Source organism: Astatotilapia calliptera, chromosome 4, assembly GCF_900246225.1.
Source record: "Astatotilapia calliptera chromosome 4, fAstCal1.2, whole genome shotgun sequence".
Taxonomy (NCBI): domain Eukaryota; kingdom Metazoa; phylum Chordata; class Actinopteri; order Cichliformes; family Cichlidae; genus Astatotilapia; species Astatotilapia calliptera.
In genome coordinates this window covers 12,997,337-13,024,345 of record NC_039305.1, presented here as the reverse complement: position 1 = coordinate 13,024,345, position 27,009 = coordinate 12,997,337, and the positions used below count along the sequence as shown (strand labels likewise).

General features: G+C 42.0%; 1 protein-coding gene across 8 annotated transcripts in view; it reads right to left on the bottom strand.

Moving 5' to 3' along the window:
- The window catches only part of bahcc1a (BAH domain and coiled-coil containing 1a), a 61,811-nt gene extending 44,254 nt beyond the window's left edge, over positions 1–17,557 (bottom strand). For 7 of the 8 annotated variants that reach the window (XM_026164859.1, XM_026164862.1, XM_026164863.1 and 4 more), the window contains exons 1-2: positions 17,264–17,557; positions 13,949–14,272 (exon numbers count right to left, since the gene is read on the bottom strand). In XM_026164859.1, the coding sequence (XP_026020644.1) occupies positions 13,949–14,120 (172 nt within the window). In that variant the 5' untranslated portion in view covers positions 14,121–14,272; positions 17,264–17,557. The remainder of the gene's footprint in view (positions 1–13,948; positions 14,273–17,263) is intronic. The other variant, XM_026164865.1, reaches the window with a different exon arrangement.
- Positions 17,558–27,009: the final 9,452 nt, after the last annotated feature.

The window sequence follows — 27,009 nt, the reverse complement described above, 5'->3', positions numbered from 1 at the left end:
ACACGAGGGAAAAGTGATGCAGGGAAACCTCGGCTGGGAGTCTGCATGCTCACAGGAGAGCAACAGCTTTCAGCAGGTTATCATAACGCCAGTGTGAGCCAAGCGCCGTCTAGATCTGGCAGAGGCCATAATGGAGAGGAGGGGCGTGTGGAGGGGAAGCGGCGAGGAAGCAGACTAAAGAAGAGTTATTAGGGTGCTGTGAGGCAATGAGGGGAAGAAGGTCTCCTGAAATGTTTTGACACAGAGATCACAAATGTGACACAGGTGCTTAAACACAGATTTTGAAAATCAAAACACGGACATCTTTCTTTTTGCGTCCTCTCCCCTGCGTCCTTTGTTTTCTTCTGCTTTTTTTTTTGAGACAACTATTAGTTGTCACTTCACCTTAAACCGCTCATTCACTGATGCTTAATGGCAAAGCGTGTTTTATGACTGTCAGACTGATTCGTTACCAAGCTGAGCAATAACAGCAGAGTCCAGGTTCTTTACGCAGACTGCCAGCACCCTAAACACCCCATTATTTTAATGGGTTAACATGAAAACCAGACAGTCTAGCAGAACGAATAACCTGTGCTGGGACCGCAGCTTTATCCATTGTTTTGTGCTGTATGTATTACCACATGCACCGCATTCCCTCACAGCCACTGTGTGAGTATGGATTTGTGTTTTGGAGAGTGTGGTTTCTAGCCTTTACTGTATTTGATCTGGCATAGCTTTCTATTGTGGCGATGGGCTTTGCTCTCCTCAGATAAGAGAGCAGTTATGTCAACACTGGGTGCTGTGAAGGAGCCGCCTGGTCGTGTTGACATTCTACAACATTGCTTATTTACTCTGACCACAGAGTTCAGTCATCATCTAGTTACTAATACGCTAATAACCAGAATCCTCCTGAGGGTGGAGCCCCCTACTGGCACTGCCTGGTACTGACTGTGAGCAGGTGAGTAAAGAGGAGTAGAATGGGGGTAACAAATGGCTTTGAAAAACCCTGAGTTTAAAGCAGGCTGCTAGCAGACTGAAAAAAAAAGCTTGACAAATGCTTCTCACAACACAGACTCAGGCAGCATGAGTCTGCATATTGAGCTGTGCTGAGCAGCCCTATCAGTAAAGAGCCAGTGGAGCAATCCATGCATAATTAGAGTAGGGGGAGGGGGTTAATTGACTTCTTTGAGAAAGATCCTGATTTCTATCAGCCAGTCCCATAATCATGTGAGTCAGGGCTCTCATTAAGCCCCCTCCCTCATTTATCTCTCTTCTCTTCTTCTCTTCCCGTCTAACCCTTTGGCCTCCTATACCCCCCCCCCCCCCTCCAATGTTTGTAAAAGAAAAGAAAAGAAAAGAAAAGAAAAGAAGAGAGAAGAAAAGAAAAAAGGTGAACCCCCATTGGCTCCTGCTGTGTCCTCACCAGGCCAGGAAAGGGTGAGCTAGATTTATAGCTAGCACCTGAGTGAGTAAGGTCCACATAAAGACATGATAAATGTACATTCACATGCACACCAACACTAAAAGCTCCAGACTTCAGTTGACCCGACTGCGACCTCAGTGTGGTAATGTGCTCACCGGCAGATATTAGCAGCAAAAACCAGTTACATTCAGCCCCGTGGCCAGCAGTGTTCTCCATATAAAGTTGCACAAAAGATGCAAACACATTTTTTTTCATTTATTAGTGTCAACAATGATGCTCAAACCACAATGCAGCGGGAACAGCACCATAACAAGTGTTTTGAATTATTTACAAGCAGAAAGTATACACTGCATACCGACATGCCTGCTTGCCACAAACACAATACGTTACGCTGGCATGTCAACACCTATGAATATTTACTTGAAGCATATCCGCTACGACAAGGCTTTTATTCAACATGGTTTCAAACCAATCGCAAAAAAGGACTACGGCTTCCTTCTGGCTGCCGTCCTTTTCGCTTCCCTTTCTCCCTTATTCTGTCTTATTCTATTGCTGCTTTGTGGAAACAGTGAAAGATCTGGAGAAAAACTGAATTCCACTGAGACGGAGTGAGAGAAAAAAATGACATGAAAAAAAGACGAAAAGTGGCAAATGAGAGATTTCCTTCACAAGCCCATACATCACAAGATGTGGGCAGGGGCAGTATAAGGTCCACCTTAAATTTCTTTTAAAAAAAGACTAACTTTTTTCACCCTTTTTAAAAAAAAAAAATCCTTTCACAAGTAGCTCTAACCACCATTCTCCCTTTGCATGTTCACAAATACAAACCTACACAAACATATGTGCATAATCAAAAGAACACAAACTTTCTCCCTTCCTCTCCGCACAATCTCCCAGATGGTGTATGTGGTGGGATGGCACTGCTCCCCACCAATCTGGTTGTGGCACAGCAGCCTGGCTGACTGGCTCAGAACCGTGCCTCATAAAAATCTCTTGCAGTTAGGTGCAGGGCGGCCTTCAAACAAAAGCAAGTCCAAGCAAGCGTGCTGTAATGAACCCTGCTCATTCTCAAATAAAAACATACAGGCTGGTAGACCCTGAAGTGCAGCTGCTCCTTCAGGTAAGAGACATGGACCAGTGTGGGGAAATATGCCCTTTGGTGAACTTGGTTAATGCATGCAGTGTAGGGCTACACACTTGGTGAGAAGCTGGAAGAGCAGAGGGGCATAGATACCCTACTGGGATTAGGTATCTGTTGAACTGGTAGGGAGGAGGTGGAGTAAGCAATGGGAGCAACTGTCAGCAGCCTTTTTAGCTTCAGCGCTTGCGTGAGTTAATGTGGACTGCTGCTGGATGCGAGACTTAAAAGAACCGCCGTTACACTCGACATACGTGAGCTGGGTAAAGCAAGGTGACGAAACGGCTGGTTTGGAGCGCCGGGAAGGCTCAGCCGGTGCTTGAGAAACTTGAGCCCTGTGCAGGATGGTCCCAGAGACTGATGGAGATCCAAAAGGACTTAGGATCTGCTTTCATTCTGAGTGTTCGCCATCTGCCTAGCTCGAAAGAGAACCCATGGAGCTGGAGAAAACTGACAACTGACAGATGAGACACTGAGCCCAAAAAAAGTGTGTGTATGTGCGTCGTGCATGTGCACGAGTGCAGTCAGCATGTCAGTATTGATCCTCAAAGCAGCTCCACTTTCTGAAATAAGATCTGTCAAACAGGGATACACGCATTTAGTCACACACACACACACACACACACACACACACACACACACACACACACACACACACACACACACACACACACACACACACACAATAGAGTTAATACACTGTGGACCTCATAGCTTAAAGAAAATTTGCTCTCTAAAATAACAGACATCTGCACAACCCTCACATGTTCCACTCTTCCCAACAATCCTCTGCTTCCCACACAGCTGCCTACTTTACCACTACACACGTGGTATTTATCCATCCAGTTTCCATGTGTACAGATTATTCTAGTCTCGCAATACCCTGTTACCAAGGATGACCAATTCGCTCCTCATACCTCACTGCTTAGCTGACACGTTACTGATCTTGTACATGAATTAATAAACTCAAACTCATCCCATTTTGTTTCCTAACAACCACACACGAATAAACATACACATGACACATCTATGACTGGTAGTCATCAGTGGACTGTTGTTGGGGTTGCATTTGGGGTCCCTGCTGTATGAAAATGCCTCCTGAAGATCTCTCATGTGATCCCGTGAGTAATCCTTGAAACACACCAGTCTATGTAAGAGCCACGACTAAACCAGTAAGTAATCAGCACAGATACACACTAGAAAATTCCTGTGACTCTGTTGAATGTTTTCTCTGACCTCCAGAGCTCAGAGAAACCACAATGATGTCTGTATTTTTTCTGCCTAGATAAAAAAAACAGACAACACAGGCCTAAGGGTCTGAAGAAGAAACAGCAGATATTTCCCATAACTGTCAGGCCATATGCAAGGAATATCATGTGATTTTAAGCACTTTACTGCTGAGCTTCTTGTAGAAGGGAAAGAAGCCTTTACACCTGAATAAACACACACACACACACACACGCAAAATCCTAATTATAATTCAAATTATGAGGTGAAAAATAAGCACAGCTTCTTAAAAGTCCTACCTGATTACTTCAGCAACAGGCTTACAATGTATAAATCCATCTGTGTGCTATTATTCAGACATACCCGCTAATCAGCAATGTAATTGAAGCAGGTGGATTTATCAACCAGCAGCCCCATAAAGAACTGGAGAAGAGAGAGATGGATGGAATATAAAATGCCCAGAGATGAGGTAGAATTAGGCACCTGCATCAGCCCCCTGTCCACCCCCACATGCTGCCCTCTCAGCTGCCTGCCACTCTGTTTCCTCTCTCACTCCTTTCATACAATCTCTACACCACACGGCTCCTTTGATTGCCGTTTCCCATGGGCATACACAGACACACACACAAATACAACAGAGGCATACACACAAAAACTCAAAACACACTAAAACACACTTCTTCTGTACTGTTCAGAGACAGTTGTGCCAGCTGAGTTTTGATTTGGAAAGAAAAGTTGCTTCTACTACAAATAATGACAGGCACTCAAGAAACAAGCGGAGCACAGCTATCAAACAGAAAACGCACAAGTATGCAAAAACTTGCGGGAAAACATGCAAAAAGCACAAAAAACCCCCACTCCTTAAAAGCAAGTTTAATCAGAGATACACACAGGCAGCCACCCACACATACCAAACACACACACACACACAAGTGTGTTCACACACCCTCCCATTATGCTGTATAACCAAAAGGCATCGAGCCATTTCAGCAGCTTTCTGAGAGCCAGCCAAGTAAGAGGTCTGTCAGTGCATTAGCCAGCATGTAATCATAGCCCAACCTCACTGCAATTAGAACTGGTTCTAATTCTTCACTGGAATCGCTGCCTTCTCCCACCACTAATAGTTTACTTTACTGCAACAGCTGACAGACCCAACCCTGCCTCCCTGCTACAACACACACACATCCACAGCTGTAGCTCGTCCGTCAGCATGCCAGATCAAAGTGGATCCTGGGAACAGTCCCCTGCCATGTCCCACTTGTGCCACATGAATCCCATGAGTCTTTAGGCTGTGACACAGTTCACCTTCGTGGTGAAACTCTGTGAGTAAAGGCCTCTTCTTTGCTGACGTTCGATGCCTTAAAAAAAAAAACTCCTTACACAAATGTGAATGAGAAATGACAGCGAAACCACGGAACAACTGCAAGAATAAAACACGTAAGTGTTCCTAAAGGCTGTCTATATAAGAGGCAAGCATGTAAGGCGTGGGTGGCGAGAGAGTACTGGGGAAACTTAGCTAATGAAGACTGAGGAAGAGGGAGCACTCCCTATACCGATGGCATTGCCATTAGCCTGTGAGCGGGTGCACTTGGGTGTCACTTCAAAGCATTCCCCACTATTAATCAGAGGCTATCCAGCCCTCCGGCAACGACCCTGCTAGCTGTGCCGCTAACTACCCCCCTAAACATAAGCACAATGGAGCTATCATTACGGTCGTTACGCTACACCTCGGCCAGACAGAGCACCTTTATCTCGGCATATATGTTACACACTGGCAGCCAATTAATTTACCTGCCACGTCTGAGAATAAAGGAAAAGGAGTGGGTGGTGGCAGTTTGGTGTATGCAAGCAAGCATTTCCATTATGTAGGAGTTTATGTATTAGGGTGGGGGGATGGGAAGAACCTGTCTCAAGTTGCATCCCACAGGCTGTGCATTCAGCCTCTTTTCTTTTTCCTCTTCTTCCTCTTTTTCTTTTTTGTAATGAAAACACCTGCAAGAGGCTGCAGCCTGCCTGCCCCCCCCCCCAAAAAAAACCAAAAAACAAAAAGAGGCACATCCCTGGCCTGATCTGGCTCTCACCTGGCATCCCCAGTCAGGAAGCCCAGTGCCTCCCCCGCTCCAGCCCCACCGGCAAACTGCAGCCACTCAGCTGGGTGTCAGCCACCAAGCTTGAGGATTAACTACAGCACTGGCCCCGTCTCTTTAATACTAGATACATTTTATACAACGTTAATCCCAAACATCAACTCTTACTTCGTTTTGTTTGGACTGTTTTGGATGGACGGCGCTCTCCACTGGGTCAAACTAAAAGCCTACAGGGCACGGGTGCAGAATTTATTCTCTTTTATTGGGGTGACTGTCAAGGCTAATGGATAAGGGGGGAAAGGAAAGAAAGAAAAAACAGAAAACAGCGATTGCTTTGTTTTGCTGTTGCTTGTTTCTCATAAATTTGCACATTCATGTTACATGAGGATGAGAGGGCTTACAATACAAGACACTCTCCCCCTCCCTGTCCTGTTGTACTGTACTGAGACACTGCAGACTGTAGCAGTGCTGAGGGGATGAGATAACCGCTCACCATTGTGAGAAAAGGCTGTCAAGGCTTTGTTTTTTTTCCTCTTTCTTCTCTCTCTCTCTTCGTCTCTCTCTCACACCTTCCTTTTATTCCTACTCCCCAACTGTCTCCCTCCCTCCCTCCCTCCTTCTCTCTCTCACTCTGGAATATGAAAAAAGCTGGAGTAGTGGTTGCAGAAATAGCCCTGTTTCTATAATTAGATGTAAACAGATGAACCAGACTCTCAAGCTTGCTCTGTCCCACTGGCCCCATGGCCTCCTGGGAAGGAAGATGTGTGAGTCTGCATGACGTGCTTATGATGTGTGTGTGTGTGTGTGTGTGTGTGTGTGTGTGTGTGTGTGTGTGTGCATATGCAAGTGTGTACATGCTGTTTTTTATGCGTATGTATTTGTAATGCACCAGCAAGTGTATGACAGCATTTGACAAGTGTGCATCCAGACTTGCCGTCACATCCCTCTCTCTGTCCGTTTTTTCTTTCTTTCTCGAGGAAACAAAGTAACCTTAACTCGCTAACACCAGAGGGGAGGTCAGTGGGCACGCATGGCAAGAGGAAAAACCTTACTGCAAAGCAGCGACAGCAGACGTACGCACATCTGTTGCTGCAAAGCCAGTCATTTACCCCGGATCCACGGGATGCATACTGTATCAGAGAGAGAGGAGGCAGTGTAGCCTAGTGGTCACATCAGGCAGAGGGGGCAGGGGGAAAATATGCAGAAAGAGGTGGAGGGCAACAAAACAAATCCATTTTGAGGAACTGGTGGTGGTGGTGGGGGGGGGGGGGGGGGGGTGAATATGAAAAGGGGGGGGGAAATGGAGGATGTGGGGAAGCTTCAGGGAGGAGCAGAAAGGGTATGACATGGATCATCAAAGAACAAACGTGTAGGCATGAGAGAATTTATGGTGCAAAACGAGTGATTTGAACAGAAAGCAGAAGGGGAGGAAGAAGTTTTTGGGGGGGTTCTGATCAGTGTCAGGCAGAGCTCAGGATATTCATGCAAGAGAGAGAGACCAAGACAGAGGGTGGAAAAAACAGAGCGAGAGAGACAGAAAGTGCAACAAGTCCCTTTTGGATTGAGGACTTGGCATCTGGTTGGATATTCCCAAGAGACTTATTAAAATGGAATTCCTGATGCTAATCTTTGTTTTCTCACAAAAGGGCTGACACACTCTTCAGAGGCATACGGCTTGTATATTTAATGGCAATTTTCTTTTTTGCATATACTAAGTGGAACATCTTATTGAATGGTACTGTACATCACAAACACCTGCTTCTCTTCACTGGCAGACTTCAAAACGTGGGTAAAGTTTTTCTACCAGTTTGCCGCACACTATCATTTATAGATTACAGTCATTTGAGTAAGGGAAGCTCAGAATCCAGAAAATAGAAAGTGAAGGAAATAAAGACAAACTCTAGAGAAAAACCATAGCAGTTGCTGAATTATATCGTTGTTTCAAAATAAAAATCCAGACATTACAACATGTTAGTGCTGAAGCAGAAAGTGAAGCCTGCACAGCTACCCCGAAAAACTGTCATTTTCAAAACTCCTAATTTGTGCGGAGAAAGAACACGCCATTAGAGCAGCATGCTGTTTCCTGTGAATGCAGCACAAACTGGGACTGCTACACATGCCGCACCAAGTGGCATTCAATTCTGCCAGAGAACTAACATCAGATCCAGCAGAGACAGGCTCAGACGTTAGAGGGTTAACAATGCACCTGTCTAGGCCTCACAGCCAACCACGGGGTGCCTCAGCTCTAGTGGGGTGGGGTGGTTTGTCTGGAGAACACTACCCCAAGACACACAAACACACACGCAAACCCACCCACCAACCCAAACATAACCACACACACATTCATAACACTCGTGTGCTTGCAGTATTGTCACTGACCGCAAATCTGCTAACAACAAAAGGGCCCCCCTAGTTTGTTTTTTTTTTTGTTCTTTTCACTGAACGATTACAATAATAAAATTGAAATTAAAAAAACAGTAATCTGGATTTTCTGCTTGAGCCGTTAATAATGTCTAACAGCTGTCACATGCAATACGGCCATGCGCTGAGGTGGGCCTGGGGCTGCCTGATGAGAAGCAGCCTGATACTAGAAGAGAGAGGGAGGGAGCATGAAGGGGGCAGAGATAGATCTGAATCACAAACAAAATAGCAGCGGTTGGCTTTGGGCAAACCTATCAGTCTATTTAAGCAGGCAACAACACTTTTATTTTCATTATTTTTTGCGTGCATGCATATGTGCGTGCATGTTCATCGTGGCTTCGTTGGATTCGTCAATTAACTTTTCACTTCCTCACATTGAGTGTAAAAATACATGAGAGGGTTTTGAAATCCAATGCCCTGAAATCCAATACAGGAAGGTACTACCCTGGTAGTCACTGTCACCCATGGGACTCCTTTGTGTTTGTCCTGTGTACACGCCCCAAGCTCAAGGCAAGGGTTCTGTGGCATCATGCCACATGGTGTGGTTTGGGTAGCGGACTGAGTCAAGAGCCTGTATCTGAGGTAACATGGCCACCAGTTAACCACAATCCTCTTGCAAAGTCAGATCCTTTTTTTTTCTCTACCCAAGGCGTTCACTTTGTGTGAACAGTTTTGCTGATAAGCAACAAAATTTAAATAATAGAACTTTAAATTTATTACACTCAGTGGCTGATTTAGATGCTAATATTTTTTCATGATCACTTAAATCATTAGTAAAAAAAATTCTTTTTAATTAATGATACAGATACACCTAAAGTCTTGTTACTCTTGCAAGCAAAGGTATTTGCAAATATGTAAGGGGCTTACCCTTTCACAGACAGTTGACTGCCCTTGCCAGTCAGTTGGATTTCCAGGGGGGGCCGCAGTGTCAGGGGAAGGTGACAGATGGCAGCTGCACAGGGCAAGGTGCTATTTCAGCCAGGTGTAGGATGCCAAGCAACGCCTCCACTATTCAGGGGGACTCCACTGACAGCATGTCTGAACTGTGTTATATCACAACAATCCACAAACGAGCCCAACAACAGGCCATGGTTCTCACTCTGTTTTGCAGAGCCGTAGCGTAAAGCCAAATAGAACTTGGCTTAAGACCCATGCTCTGTCACTGCACATCAACTATAGTTGCCCCTGTGTACAAGTAGCCTTTTAATACAATGCTCACTATATTCAAAATGTATGTTCGCTCAGATGTCACTATAGCCCAAAAGGTTTAGAGTTCCAGAGAAAAGACTAGTGGCAGGATGAGTGAGGCTGGAAGCTGTGCTGCTAAATAATTACACTGGCCATGAAACACACTCCAGCCGCTGCTCTTGTCTGGGGTCAACAAGGAAGGGGAGTGGGCAAAGGCAAACAGGAGCTGGGTACAAACCCGGTGAGTGTTCAAAACACTAGAACTACAAGGCCAAGAAGAAGAAACCTCTTTTCCCACAAACAACCTTCACTCACTCGCTGAAGTTTATTGTTTTAAAGACCCTGGTTGTAACCAGCCCCTTGCTAACTCCACCAAACACCTGTGTTTGTGTTTGAAGCCTCTTCCCAGCATCCACAGACCCATGGGACAGTCCAGCAATGAGACGTTCAATAAAAGTCCCAGTAAAGTTATTTATTCTCCTTTGGAAAAAAAATGGGAGAAGCCAGACAGCATGGCTAACCTTTGAAGGGGGGGGGGCGCTGCTCAGATATCCAACTAGGACATAAAAACCAAGGGAATGACAGGGACATCCTACCAGAAAACAATAAAGGGGGTGGAAGGGGCTGTTTTTTATCTTTAACAGCAGCTGTAAAACACACACAAATCTGTGGTCTACAACAATGGCCCAGGGGCAAGGGAGGGTGGCTAAAACAGAAGTGGCAGGAAGACCACTACTTCCCAGACACAAGAGTCTTCCTGCTGGAAAGAAAGGAGACTGAAAAATGGAAGGGAAAAAGAGACAGAGGACAGCCTATGGAAAGGGAGGCCGGGCAGATGCAAAGGAAGAGGAGACTAAGTGAGATGGCATAAATATGACCTTTGATTACATGGGATGTTTAGAGCAGAGCTCAGCCATGGACAGGCTGTGAACCCCCCGCTGCTTTCACACAGCCACACCTCAGTCAGAGCACACTGATCAGAACAATATGGCTGAAAGATGAGCCCACAGCCATAAATGCCAGCAGTAAAGACAGCTCCACTGTGTCTCCTGCTCTGACACTATCCAACATCTGAATCTTGGCCTCACAGCCAAGCGAGGACCGTCTCCAACTCTGCATTGGAGCCAGAAGAAGATAAAATTACTATTTCAAAGTCCTTGTAAATGAACTGGCCAAATTAAATCGCATTAGAGGAGTTTACAGGTCTGTGTCGAACTGTATCAGCAAGTACAGGCAGAGAGAAGTTGCTCCAATGTCAGATTCCCAGAACACAGTGGAAGTGTAAACTATAAATCGACCACCTGACATGCATTACAAATGACTGGCTTGTAGTAGGTGAAGATGGACAGAGGCAAATGCAAACTGACAGAGTCTCTACTGGCTCTAAGTAACATGGTTCAGTGGAAAAGAGGGTAGAAGTGTGAATGTGGCATGCCGAAAACCCCCCCAAAAAACAAAGGAATTTTTTCCCAGAAAAAAAATTCAAAATTCCAAAAGCCTGTTAGGAACAATGCCAGAGGAGAATGCTGCAACTGCCATCGCTCTTTTTAGCAGCAATGGGTGAAGGGAGCGCTCGCAATAAATACCTCCGCAACGTCAGAGGAACCCTTTCAAGGAGCCACATCAGAAACCCGCCTTTGAATGCATTTTTTACATCAACCCTGAAATATTCATGCTCTTTGTAAAGTATTCATGTGAACCAGTGTGCAAGTTAATCCCCAGGGGTAAAGTGAAGAGAAACTGAACACACTCCGCAAACAACACGCTCAGTTGTGCTAATGTTGCCAGCATACAGGACACTTGAAGGGACACTAATGACCTGCCCTGTCAAGATGAACAAACTGGAACCAGTTTGGTTCGACACCCTACAAGCATTTAACCAATCTTACATAGTAAGATTTGATTTAATGTTTTGGGGAAACTGGAAAAAAAATCTATATGAAAGCAATTAAATTGCAAAGTAATGTTGTTCTTTCTAAAAAAGAATTCAGAATAAGTACAAATCTTTTTTTCTTTTTCCTTTTACAACACGAGTTTACATTTAAATTGTGTTTTAATGAACTTTCTATCCAGGTGCTGGTATTAAAAGCTAGTTCTGCCACCAAATATTTCTTTTTTTTTAAATGTCTAAAAAAATGCAACATGCGGTCTTGACAGAAATAATCCAATATTTTTACAAGCTGCTATTATATATATATATATATATATATATATATATATATATATATATATATATAAATTATGCTTCATGTCTCATCCACATATCTGCATCATGGCATGCCTGACATTTACAAATATTATTGAAACAATGAATCAAATGCTGGATGTCAGCAGAGCACAATAACAAAGTCATCCTAGTGGAGGCTAGAGAAGATTTGGAAATTATGTCAAATTATTTTTATGTTAATTCAATCAAACACTTGAAATGTAAAGAATAAAATCATTTTGCAGATCACGAGGATATTAGATCGCGCCGCTGTCACGCCCATGCGCTACTGACAAGACTGAGGAGAACAATAAACCACCTGTGTTGCTCATTGAACAGTGATGACATTTGGAAGGTTAGGCCTTCGTGTGTGTAGCACAATACTACGAAAGGTACACCAAATATGGTTGGGGGGCAGGCGGTGGAGGGGTGCACCTGTGCTCTGTAGCCAGCACTGAGCCTTCGTGCTCTCAAGCAAAACATCTGTAAGAATGAATGGTAAGAAAATAAAAAAATAAAAATGAAAGACATATGGATGCAGGCACTGTGTGTGTGTGTGTGTGTGTGTGTGTGTGTGTGTGTGTGTGTGTGTGTGTGTCACTACTGCCAAAAGCACACATGAATGATGAGAGATGAATTGTGAACGGCACCCATGAATTCTCCTGAATGACTAATTATGCCTCATGTTTAGTAGGATTTTTGCAAATGAATGCAGAATTTGGTTAGGATCTGGTTAACTTACTACAACCCTGCCCTGCTGTAGCAGAACACTTTATTTAAAAAATCCCAAACATAAATAAACAAACAAGTATATAAAATAACAATTCAGATTTTTTTTATCATCAGGGATGACATGCATGCTGAATTTTCTCCACCGACACTGAGCGGGTTGTTACACTTTTAGCGGCTTGGGCATATAAAATAACTTTAAAGGGTTTAAATATTTAAATATGCCTTTTTGCTTGCCAGTAACCCAAGACTGCTCAGCTGCATCATAAACATGTGTTTTTAGGGGTTGCATTTACATATTTTCAAAGAAGATTCTTTCAAAAGTGGAGCTGTTTGATGCAATCAATACGCCTCTGTTTTGACTTATCTTATTTAAATCTCTTTTGTTTTACATGGGTGGACAAACTAAAAAGGGCCAACACGCATTTTGTGATCCAGTCCATTAAAACAGATGTGCAATATAATTATATTATCCTTTTTTTCCTGTCTGAACTGAATTCTTGCCATTATATATTTAATTAAATCCAGAATAATGTGTGAAGAGAATTTTAAAAAAAACTGAATGCGGGCACAAAAAGTGACCACAAATCAAGTAAATGTGTAAAGAGGAGCACTTTCAAGGTTTTGTGGGGTGGAGGGACTGTGCATCATTTTCTTTTATTGTCCTTTAAAAAAAACAAAAAAAAAACATATGAGCTGTTGGAGTTAATTCTGCAGGGTTGTAAATTTTGGACTCTTCTGTGCAGACACAAATGTGCATACTTCCGTTTGTAAAACATTCACATTTGGGTTCACATGAAACCCAAGTCACTTGCTAAACCTGATGCATTCACTGTGAACACATTTGCACCCCGACACTTCAAAGCCCAATATAGAAGGAGGATTAGTATTGCTTTCCTTCCTATAACCTTCATACGCCATAACCCATGCAGACCTGCTCATCCATCCATCCATCCATCCATCCATTCCGTGCTTATGGCTCTGGGTATGGCCAAGGGTTTTGGTTAAGCGATGGCATCATTGTGACACTTTACAATTTAACGTGAAGTGACAAAATCTCATTTTAAATTCAGCTCGCGAGCCAGCAGGAAATCAGTGTCGTTGTGCTCTGTCCAGCTTCCTACGTGCAAACTAAAACAGCTCTTAAACACATGGCATTTACCCATCTTATCAAGTGACTATTTGTTTAACAAAGATGTCGTCATTACCTTTAAGATAAATGTTGATTCAGCTTAATCACAATTCCTGGTTTAAGGCCTTGTGTAAATCAAATCTCTCTTGATTTATTAGCTGATATTTGCATAGCGGATTCCTGTAAACAGTCACACCTGAGCAGCCCATAATTTATAACAGAAAACCCCCCTCTATTATTCTCTTTTGTGCAAAAATAATCAGCTTGGTACGACTCCATATACATGCCCGACACCGTCTTGTATTCGGGCTGATAAATGCACAGCTGGCTTTATGGCACAACAAAATGAGAAAAAAAAGAAAAAAGAAAAACAGTATTGCTGTGTGGGAGACACACACACATTATACGTTTGACTAACCTGAGTGGGGAGCCATTGGTATGTGTGAGGGGTAGTATTTCCCCGGCGGGAAGTGGCCGGCATGCTGCACAGAGCTGTGGCCCGAGGGAGCGATCCGAGAGGCGGCTCGGTGCACCAAGGCGCCCCGCTCAGAAAGGAGGTGCGCCGGAGCAGCGAAATCCCGTCCTTCCATTCCGAAGAATGTTTAGTAATCCGAAATCCGGATAGGGCAGGTCAGGAAAATCAAATGCAACCCATATAATAATCCTTTCCCTCGTATCTATGTGTTGCATTCAGTCGATCGCAGGCTTCTCCAGCCAAAAACGTAGCCCCCGATCATCTTTTCTGTCAGTGGAGAAATTCAGAGACATGTTCAGTAAATGGAAAAAATGGAAAGCTCATTTAAGATAAGCCTAACACGATGCAAAACATTACTGCAGTCTAGTACTATAAAATAAATGGGAGAAAACACATCATTAGTACCGCTTCATTTATTTCTGCTCAAATATCCTTCCTGTCACACTAAGGATATATATTTAAAATATTGCTAATAAAAAAATAAACCTTACGACTTATAACTGACTACAGAAAATAAGACATGGCAGATACAAACGACCACCGAGGCGCCCGAAAGCCCACTGAGCCGGGTTCAGCTCCGGCTCTATTGATCAGCCTGGGATACAGGCCTAAATATGGAGGGGAGTACTTCAGATTTCACAGACACGTCGAGCAGGGTGACACATTTTAGGTTTCTATATGTTCACTTTTGTATGCAAAGCATTACAATGCTCAGATTACGTCGAGCCTAAACATTTTATTCAACATCCATGTCAGCAGTCACCAGATGTCACCATCTCTAAAAGCACAATGACATGCAATATAATGATTTAGATCAACTGTGATTTCTGCGGCAATCTGACAATCCCCCCTACCCCCGCTTTGTAGTTTTGATAGGGAGAGGAAACGTGTCGTCCTGTTTCGGAGGGTTAAAAATGATGGAAGCCTACTCAGCCTATCTCAAGGTGAACAACGCTGCCTGCCTTCTCTAGCTCGTCCTATTGTCTCGGGTTGATGCATGGCGTTTTTTGTGCCTCTGTAATCTCCATCCACCTCTCATTACGCATGGCACCGTTTTGCTCTATAACGATATTAAGTGGCATAAATCGCGAATATATCATGCAGCATTTTCAAGCTACAAAAATCCCAGTTCTTAATAAATATGACAATAAAAGAAACTATTTGAAGAGGAAGTCTGAGCTGTCAGTTCGCAGAGTTTCGACACAAATCGTAAGAATTGTATTGAAAATATTAATAGTAATAATAATAAATAATAATATACTTAGAATACAGCCTTATAACAGAGATGCATCAGCTCCTGAAAGGCATGGACTCACCCCCCCCCCCCCCCCCTCTCTTTCTCCCTCTCTCCCTGAGTGTGTGTGTGAGCGAGTGTGTGCACGTGCGCGCGTCTGCGCGTGAGTATATGTGTGTGCGCACGTGAATAACTGCACTCTCACTGTCTTCGTCTGCCTTGACCTATTTCAGGTCAGGTAATCAAATGGAGTAGTAAATACATTACAGGCTACATCCTCTGCCATGCCACAAAAATAGAAATATTTAGTCTGGATGGGAAAGTGGCCCATTCTCAAAATGAAAATAAATTGTATTTTACTGTTAAAAAAAAAAAAAGGAGAAAAAAATATATATATATATATTACGAATTTTAACAGGTCTCCCAAAAGGGGAAAGCTTATATTGTGCTTCAGTACTGGCTGTTGGTGGGGGGGGGGGATTCAAAAACAACTCTAGTAATTTCCAAAATATAAGTGAAAGATTCATTTTATATTATAGATTCTCCATCTGAGGTCATCAATAGCTTTTACAAATGGATTGCCAAGATAATAATCTATATCTGTTTCATAAATGTAATAACTAAAATAAAATGTAATTAAATTAAAACTATTTTTTTTACAACGTCCAATAGAGAGCAGGCATATTATCATTTAAGCTATTTCATTCTCAGCACCATTATCTCCCCATGTTGCCAGTTACAGCCTCCAATCCAATGCCACACCAACAACAATAAAATCGCTCCATTCGCAGGTCCTTGGGAAGAAGAAAAAAATCGTATTGACCGAGCCTTCCTGAGGTAATGTGTGAGCTTGCATGTGAATCCTCAACGCGAAAACGTGAAATAAGCCCTGCTATAGCATTCATGATAGCAGAAGATTGCGTTCTTGGGCTGCAAAGCGATCCAAGGTGAATGGCCGCCCGTCAGGAGGACTGCCTTTGTTTCCACACTGAGAAAGTGCTTTGCAGTCGGCCATTACCTTCCCCTCGCCATGCTGTTACGTTCAGCCTTCCCTGTATGCCAACAGACCTGTAAGAATAACACTACTGAGCATTTACCAGCTTTCTAAATATTCCGAAAGTATACGCACGGGCATGTAATTGCTGCCGTGTAATCGCATGTGGTTATTTGTTGTTGTTGTTTTTTATTTTAGCCTAAAATTTGCGAAATCGTGCATCAAACAATCGTTCGAATAACGGGAGAAAAAAATCAAAGGATCGACCACCATAATACAATTGATTAAGCCAATGTCAATTACAATTGTAAGATCGAGTCGACGGCAGGAAAGCAGATAGTTAATCAAATCACGCGGTATAGGTCGGATAGTGCTGCGAGACAAGCGGCCCTCCGCGACTGAGCTGGCCGGCAAGGAGTGCACATCGGCCGGGGTGTGTGAAGACATTCCTCCCGTTCTCTTTGTATGCAAATTTTCCGCTAGGAATTTATAAGTCTGGCAGCCATAATATAGACACACCAGGAGGTAAAGCACAGTATTCTAAACTATTAATCAAACGATATTATTTTTTATTTTATTATTATTATTTAAATAGCTGAAATTAAAATGAATCAAAAAATAATTAAACTAAAATATAAAAACACATAAAATATAATACAGCTAAGCTTCTTGATAATAAAAAAGAGCTGTAAAGTCGTTAATTAGTAGTCATTTTATAATATTACATTGCATAATAATAATAATAATAATAATAATAATAATAATAATAATAGGCCCTTGATTATGTCATGTAAATGTAAATGTAGGGTATAAAATTACAATTTATTCCTCGGAAGATACAGCTCATCCTGTTTTGTTATTTTAGAAATTATAACAAGGCACTCTATAATGCACAGCATGCCACATACAGCCTGGCATTTTTTTTAATCTGCATTTTTACTACACCATCTGTCATTTTACAACGAGGAAACAGGCCCTGGTATGTTTTATTAAAAGTAAAGAAAATCAGGTATATAAAATTACTACTTACTGGTATGTTAAATCCTTGCATAACCATAAATTATAAAATCACAAAATTCAAGGAGGAAAGGTGCAAGGCCAAGTGCGACGCCCATTTAAATCAAAATCTGAAATAAACCATGTGGCTAGAGTGTAATCCTACAGTAGACTATTTCCATCTGAGGCTGTGCAGTAGCCTGCTGGTTCACTCTATGGAAGCAGTGCGACCGGGGCTTCCGGCCTGGCTGGATTGCGGCTCGGATCTCCGAGCAGCGGTTTCTCTCCCGGTGCAACTGCGTACCTCGCGTCTCGAGGGCAGGGTAAACACATCCTTCCATTGGTCGGATGCCTGCATGTTAATGAGCTCGTGCCGCCTGCCCGCGGACAGGGTGGTTTCCGATTGGCTGGCAGCAGAGACCAATAGTGTGGTGACTGGCAGTGATAAAAGGAGTGAAAAGCGCCAGATTTAAAAGCACTGGATGCACAAATCGCTACAATAGAGCGCAGTGCACCACGAGCACAGCTTTTAATCTATCGCAGATAAAACTAAGATAGAGAACGGCTTGATGATAGTATAAAATCAAGAATTAAACGGCACATATTACATTCATGTGCATTTAATTATTTATAGCAGTGCACCAAAGTATTCTAAGGAAGAGACACTAATAAAAAAAAAGAGTCGTTTTAACCATTTACCAAAATTCTAAAGCCACAAATGAGCAATAATCCACATAAAAGCATAAACACTTAATATACGTGTGTGTGTGTGTGTGTGTGTGTGTGTGTGTGTGTGTGTGTGTGTGTGTGTGTGTGTGTGTGTGTGTGTGTGTGTGTGTGTGTAAACAAGAGAGAGAGAGAGAGAGAAAGAAGAAAAAAAAAGAGTACACTGTAGAGCATGGATGTCAATCTCATTTTACTTTTTGGGCCATATACATCCAACTTTGATGTGAATTGGGCTGGGCCAGTGAAAGTGAAGGATATACGTGTTCATTGCTCAGACTGTCTTGTAATTGTACATTTAGAACACAAAGCTTTCTTTCATTCATAGAAAACGTCCTTTTACTTTGGTCTAGTGTGGATGGCAGTGGGGGGTGGGGGTCTTAATCAATAATCAAACCTATAAAAATACAGTTAAACGTTCCAAATTTTTGCACAACTTTCTAAAGCTGTACAGGGAGCCGGATTGGAGTCTTTGCAGAGCTAAATCTGATCCTCAGGCCTTATGTTTGACACCCCCTATTGAAGATGTTAAATTAAATTGTTTTTGTTTTTTTAATTACTTATTTAAAGCTAAACAAGGGATCTTTGCCTACAAACCATCTGAGCAGTCTTTTCATCGCTAGAATATATAGTGTTTAAATAATCAATAAAATAATACCGTTTTTATTCACAAATGCAGTTTTGAAAACAAAACATTGCAACACCAAGTACAAGCAGACTACTTATAGATTATAGATTAATAGCCCATATCTTTTAAAATGTTGTTAGCAATTCAAGGCGTTCATCCATGGGGATACATATAAACACGTGTACTTCTACTTTTCCCCTTCTTTACAGCCATTACAGCATTTCTGACCAATGCTCGCAAGACGAATTTATCTTATCTCCATGCGGAATCATGGAGATAAGATATATTCCCCAATTTTATCCACGCAGTGCTATTACTATGGATTGGTTACTGCATTATTTTAAATGTTTACAAATGAATCCCCTATTGTATGCTTGCTTCTGATTGGCTGGCACGAGGACAGAGCATTGTCAGTCACAGAATGTAAACAAGACTCTGATTGGCTGTTGGCCAGTCCGCATTGGGCTGTCCGGGAGGGAAAAAAAGGCAATAACTGGCCCTGCAGTTTCAAGGCGTCCCAGGTTAGATGATGAAAGGGGGGATAAGAAGGAACGGTTTTAAGGCGCCCCAAAGGCGGACCCCTATTGGCCCTGAAGCCATATGAGTCAAGCGTGAATCAAAGGGAATACTGCAGAGAGGGGGAAATTATGTGTTGGATATTTAAAATAATGGAGGTTAGTTTTCGTGTAAATGCCGACTAGCGATGCCGGGGCTTTATGAAAAGTAATGAAAACAAGTGAAACGAGCCACGAAACGATTCGGGTTATAGGCTGCACGTGAGGGCGCTGGAAAAGGGGGTTAAAAGAAAAAAAAGACCCCCCCCCCCAAAAAAAAAAAAAAAAAAAGCAAACAAACAGAAAAAAAGCTCCGGTTGTGGATCACCCCGCCGAGGTCCGCTTTAATGGAGAAGAAATCCTGCATGGAGTCTTTCAGCGCTTTAAAGTGTGGCTGCATGAGGTTTGTCGTAGTCCGGTCAACGTGCTCCTGCTGCTGCTGCTGCTGATATAAAAATGGGGGGAAGTCCAGCGTGATTTGTTTGCAGGAAATTTACTTGGAGTTAATCGGATGATCGCGTCGCATGCTGTTTGTCTGGCTTTCGGTAAATTCAGATCGGGGTGTAAAATACGAGAGCGAGGCGAGATAGCGGATGGATATGTGGAGAGGCTGGAGAGACGATCGTGAATGTGGTGCAGCCAAAATATTTGACTTTTTTTTTTTAAACGACGGTCCTGCATGTCCCTTGTTACTATTCCAGCAATAGCTTGTTGACTCAAGGATTTACTGAAAATACTCTTGATCCTGCCTGCCTCGCTGCAAATGTGGGTTGAAATATTACTGAAGACGTGTTTTATTTTATTTATTTATTTTTTAATGTGATATTTATTTTGAATAATAAAAAAGCGAACTGCCCTAGTTTATTTTTTTCTTATTTGGCAATGTATGGATGATGACTAATAACTGTAATTATTCTTTTATTTATTGGAATTTTTTTTAATGTGTGTGTGCGGTTTTAAAAAGGTAGACTTAAGGGAATTTAGGGACAGCTATTCAAGGCAAAAATAAAGGTTTATGGTAAATTATGTGTGCGCGCGTGTGTGTGTTAGACATCCATCTAAGAATCTTATTTTTAAATGGATAGCCAAAAAAAGAAAAAGAAAAGAAAAAGCGAGTAATTTATATATTTTTGAGCAAAAAGAAAATCTCAGGCTGGTTTGGTGTCACTTCACTTCAGAGAGCCTGTATACCTCAGCCCTCAATTGTTAAAAATCAAAATATGCCCTACGTTAAGATGGACTTGGCTAATGCATTTCCCCCCCTTTCTTTCTTCTTTCGAGTTTTGTGTGCACTGCCCTGTGTGAGATTTCACAAACGCTCGGCCACATTGCTTGAATACTAACTTGTATTTTAGCAGAAGGTGCTGGAATTTCATCTCATCATGAGCCCTTCTCAAGTGAGTGCGTGCAATGCGAAATATTCAAAAGGGTGCTTAGTTGCACACAGGAGCACACACGCTAATACGCGCGTGTGCACGCACGCCCACACACAACAGACATAGTGATAATTAATGCGGAGTGAGAGATTTCTGCAGAAAAAAAAGAGAGCGAGAGAGAGAGACCGTTTTTACGACGGGGATTGTCCTTGATCAATGAAGCATTAATGATTGACAGTCTGTAGCCTCCCACCCACATCTATACACGGATAAAGGGCCCTTGGATATTAGGGAAAGGGGAAAAATGTCCATATGATTTTAGTTCCACAATAAAATACCCAGCAATATTCCAAGCAGCCGTACATCCGGGGTATTTTGAGCGTTATATGGATTCCACGTTTAGAGAATATCTGTACCAGGTAAATTTGGCGAAGGGGAAAAAAAGAAAGAAAGAAAACTTTACATGAATCAGAGATTAAAAGTCATCTAGGCAATTTTAATCCAATTTTCTTACAATTTAGACACATATTCCAAAATCGTAGTGTATTGAGTTTAACCTAAAACAATGAGATTCATCCCTGAATGAATTTATTACTGGGGGTCGCTTTCATGTTTCTACTTTGGCCAAGTTAAGCCTTTAAACAGCATGTAGCCTGAAATAATACAGAGATGGTTGACAACAAATGACCTATGACCTATGAGTGTGTGTGTGGGGCCGTGTGTGTATCTGCATACTTGTGTGCTTGTAAGGTGCTAGAGCTAATAACTGTGAATTGTAGTGGCATATGGCAAAACCAGAAGCCTACTAGGACTGGACTCTATTTAAAACTGCCCTCTATGTGGTCCTGTCTTCACTTCAAGGAGAGAACTCTGGTTTTACCACACTAATAAAAAATATAGATGTTATTCTTGCAAAAAAAACAAAAGAACACACTCATTTCCATCATATTACCTATGATTGTAAACAAAAGCTTACTGAAGGTGTCTACAGCCAATGCACAGAATGTACATCCACAAACCTCCATGCAGACACACACTTATCCATCAGCTGTAGATCAAATGTCTGTGTTTGGCAAAGAAGTATATTTTGACTGCTTTAAAAATAATAAGTACAAATTTAAAAATGAAGCTTTTCAGTCAAATTATCGCAGAGCTAAAAGTCTCAAGGTTTTAAATGACGCAGGTCAATTGTTTGTTTAAATGCAAGATCTAATCTTTTTCTCTCCAAGTTAGCGCTCTGTTGCGTTTGCCCTTCTTTACCTTTAGGTTCACTGAGCCTCATGTCATATTTTAAAACCCTCATTACCTCAGTGAGGATTATAGTGGAGCAGCGATTGTTTCGCCTGTAGCCCTGCAGGCCCACAATAGAAATGATAATATGTGAAAAGTGCATAACCAGTTGTTAGTACAATTCCATGCTTCTGCGGTAACATGAAGGAAATGCACTCAAAGGCTAAGTGAGTGTTCGTGCTCATGTATGTGCTGAAAAAAAAAATAAACATACTGAATTGTTGCAAGTAATGAATTCAACTGACAGGATGCTCTTTTGGTCATGTGAGCAAAATGGCTGTTGTTACCAAAAAGCTCTTGTCTGGGAAAAGAAAAGAGGGTTTGTGTGTTGGGTGACTAATTTCCACCCCAGCTGCAGGTTGGACAACATTGCATAAGCGTCACATGACCAAACTGGGCAACGATCACGACAATCAGTTCGGGGGGTCCCAGACGAGCCTGGTGTCTCCCCAGACCCTGGTCTGTCTGTGGCAAATCAGCTCAGCTATTTGGGTTTCCGCTTTTCATTCAGGAGCACACACAGACACACTCAAACACACAACTCACTGTGTATTCCCTCCCCCTCACAACACCATGAATCCTTGTTAGGACTGGTTTGTTAGGATTTTTTGATTTCAATTGCCAGTTTCAATACTGCGGGATTTCTGCTGACAGTGAAATAGTTCAAATAAAGAATTCTTTTACTGCTTGCTTTGTAATGTCAGAGAGAAATTATGTGGCAAATCCTGCTTTAAGATGATTGCTAAAATCCTTTGCACGAGTTTTAAAATGACAAGAACCCAGATTGTCTTGAAAATTCAGTATAAAGAAAGGAGAGCAAAACATTTATGAGCAACATTTATGATAAATCCAGCTTTGGAAAGGAAAAAAAAAAAGTATGTCATAATATGATCAAGGTACCAGATAATAATTAGCAAAAGCTGTAAATGTGTTTGAACGGCAGATGCAATGTACAAACGAGCCTCAAATAAATAATTACAAAAAAAAATACATTTTATTGCTCATGAATATAGTAAAACAGCTCTGCTTCTGCAATGCTGTATTGTGACTTTACTGCAACACATGTAGCAGAGACTGCAGAGCAAAGCAAAAAAATGAAACCAGGGCATAACACTACACTGCTGCCGAATCAAGAAGATGCTGAGAGTGAGCCACCAGTTACTGATGAATGATCAATAGGGATTCAGTGACTCAAGCCTCGCGGCACAGCAAGCTGCGGGCCTGACTGAAACTATGTGGCTTTTAGTTAAAGGCACTGATGTCAGGACATGTTAAAATGCCATGACTTCCGATAACAAGCAGAACAATTGGAGTAAAACTAAGCATTCCTTCACAGCTATCTGATGCGGTGCATTGATTGTAAAGCAATAACAAGAATATAATAATAGTGGCCGGGTGTCTGCCTTTGATTTATTTTCCTTCTAAGCATCTCCCCTTCTTGTCCTGTGTCTCTGTGTCTCTTTGCAGGCTACTATAAATCCAGCTCAGCCATCATTCCAACAAATGAGTTTATATGACATGTATATATTTTTGTGTGACGCATCCAATTAAAAATGTCCTCTGCAAGGCCTAAACCAGTTTTCCTGAATGCTATTGTGGTCTCCTATAGCAGATGGCCCTTCTGTCATATTAATTTCAAATCCCAATGGCCAACTGGGGTTCCAACATAAAAGTGAGCAGCTGTATTTCAGGGTCCTGGCTAATACATGTCTTGAAAGATATGGGGGCCTTCTTTATGGATCTTCAAATATGCAGTTATGATTTCCTATTGCTCACCTGACAAGCCTGCAACGTCTGCCAAAGATAAAAGTTTAACAGCGCCAGATCCACCACAGCAACGCTGGAGCGGAGAAAAGCAGAAACGGCATCAGGCACTGTCAGTTCAATAAGCAACATCTCCTCTAATATCATCAATAACCCTTCATTTTTAAGAAAGAGAAAGTTTGAATGTGGATTTATGAGCTGCCAAACCAGCAGAGTGACACAAAGCAACACACAAAGAGAAAAATTATCTTATTTTTTTGATGATCTCACTACAAGCTTTGGCCTCTTTTTTTAAAAGTTTGTGCTTTCACATTTTTCTGACCTGAGCACGAGCTAGAAAATCATTATCTATCTAAATCATTTTTCATTATATACTCAGGTGGGTTTAAATGCAAACCTTTTAGCATGATCATTTGTCTCTCTGTTTGTTTCTGTTTGTGCGATTGTGCATCAAGTGTACCCCTGATATGCATTTATTGCAAAAGATAGGGGTTAATATTGTTGTTCAGTTGAATATGACCAGGAAGCTATGTTCTTCATCCTCAAGAGGACATGACACATGGCCTAGGCCAGAGAATAGAATAATGTGTGGCAGAGTGAATGGCTGCACATGCTCATTAGTGTCATTAATCACTAGGGACAGAGATGCCTAATGATAGAGGGAGGAGGGACTTCACAGAGAGAGGGGAGAAAAGGATGTGACAGAGATGGAGGATTCCTCAAGAATATTAACATCTGGAAAATATAAGAAGATTTCACATTCATTTAAATGTATCTATTTTGAGCACTCCTGGGTCTGGCAACATCGCAGGGATTTCTTGAAACAAAAAGAACGATGTAATTAATACCAGGCTTAATTGTCACTCGAAATTGTCATATAATTCTCACTCAGAGTGTGAGAGCAAAGTGGGCTGTGCCTGTTCCCTTGTGAGGGGGGGAGATCTCTTTTGGGATCAAATGGGTGTGTGACATTTTCTCACAAACGTTTGATTGTGAACTGATGGATTTCTCTTATGGGGGTTCTGCTCAGCGCTTAGGCCTCCGTTACCCTGCGTCATATACGGCTAATGGGAATAACTGAGCCTTGAACCAGATCTCAGGGTGGAGAGTGTCGAGTGGAGCTGCTGGCTTCTCTGTAGCCTGCGCGGTGAGAGCAAGAGGCCGTGAGCTTGTCCATCCCTCTGCTGCAGCAGAGGCTCCGGGGATAGTTGTACACGGTGAGGGCAGACTGTTTGATCAGCACATATTTTTAATTGGCTCGAGGCACCCTGGAGTGTCAGCATTGCTATGGAGTAGACTCCTACCGCACCTTTTCTAATTAAAATCATTATAAATTCCAGGCGCATCATAAAGGATTAAATGAGACTTGTGTGTGTGTGTGTGTGTGTGTGTGTGTGAGTGTATGTTTTATCTAGTAGTGTGTCTCTGCACAGGCGTGTTGTCTCCTTGATAGCTAACATGTATAGCTTAATTGTTTTCTTCTTAGTAATAGTAAATGAGAGAGGGCTGGCTGTAATTCTGGTCCACTAATCAAATTACAAGAAAGGGTATCTCTCAATGTATTCACAATGAAATGCTGTGATGGAATATGTGTCAAATAAAAAAAGCCTTACTGGAGTGTTTACCTGCAGTTTTGTATCTTTTATTGAATATTCACATATGTCCTGCTGTGCATAGCAGACTTAACAGGAGCATTTTGTCTTATAAGAAATAATTGATGTGAGACAAATTGCGCAATTCCACAGAGAATCATTTCCGAAAGGCTTGGAAAACAAATGAGTTCAAGAAAACTTCAGTGGACGTTTTATTCCCCTGCTCATTTTGATGGGAACAACATACCTTGTCTGTCTTAATCTACAGATGATGACGATATTGTATTAAAGCCCAGCTGCTATACTGCGCTTTAGGGGAAAAAAAGAAGGAGTGGCTTCAGTCCGCTTGACAAAGGAGGCTTAAATCTCTTAAATATCTAGCACTGCCACTTTGCCCTGAGGGAGCATAGGAACAAGGGAGTGTTTCTTTGGTCTGATATTGGAAGCTAGAGTTCATGGGAGCAAAATGCAAGCAAAGACTATAGAAGAATTTGAGGAGCTGGCTCTTTTCAACAAAATATGCGCCTAAAGCCTTAACATACATCCTGAGATAAACTTCAAAATCACATGACAGAGAAAACTACTGTCATTCATATTGTAATAACCATGCCTGACCAACATTTACGATGAATATCTCAGTCATGAACAGTTATAAAAACCTCTGTGGCATTCAGCGACAATATGCAAGTGTTCGACAGAAGCTTTATGGAGAAGAGTTATGAAGATTTGGATTGATAATGGCTCTTTTGGAACACACAGTGGTTCTTTTCACATCAACAACCATAAAAATACAGAAACTTCTACAACTGTTAATGGATGGCATTTTACAGCAATGAATGACTGTACTATAGGTATGTAGATGCAACAATGGATGACATGCAGACAGTCAAAGTTCACTTTAAGTCTTGTTTATGGCGAAGTAACTGCTAAAATGGTGGGGAACTGCATGGGTTTGAGTGACTGTATTGAAAAAGGATGAATGTATAACAAGTATTTAGTGATTTTCTCAAGCTCCCTTTATGCAGTCACAGTTTGCAGAAAATACATTTTCTCAGTGTGGCTCATGACCAACAGACTAAATTTAGACAAACGTGTTTTTGAGGATTCAACTTTGTAGAGAGAATATGAAAAAAAAAAAAAGAAACGCAAAACGTCTTTTTGAGGCCTATTTTTGTGGAACTGGGTTTCTATTGATGCAAGGATGACGGACAACTGAGAGACATGGCAGATGCAAGAAAGTGAAAAATGGATCGGAAAGACGACGGAGGGGTGGGGTGTCTCTTCAAACATTGCCGCTTCCTGTCCGGAAAAGTCCATTCATCATTTTCACGTCTTCATGTCGTGGCTTACTTTAGCAATAGCCAGAAGTGTGGGAATGATGACACCCAAGATTGATGAGGTGCAGGTGGGGGTGGCTAGCAGGGGTTTGGGGTTGAGATGGTCAAACCAGATGCGGCAGGAGGTGGGGCTGGATGGACAGAGCAGGACCCGATGAAGGTCATGATGTTACCCATTGCTCCAATAACCGTATCTGTTTGCAGAACTACATGGATGTAGGCCATGCACAGCAGTCGTGCTATGAATTCTGATGTGTGTGGAAAAAGACACACAAATGCCAATTTCCACTCATATGCTTCCCTTCAGCATGCAGGGATACTTTAGCCATGATGTGCGCAATACATCAGCATTACAAACAAAAAAGTTATAGTCATTAAATTAAAAGAACAGCATTAGGAAATTCTCTTGATAGAAATAATGACACTAATCTTAACGTTTGCATGCTGCATGCAGTACACAAAACTACTGCTGGCAACTGGTGATACACAAACAACCTCTTATTTTCCCACACAAGT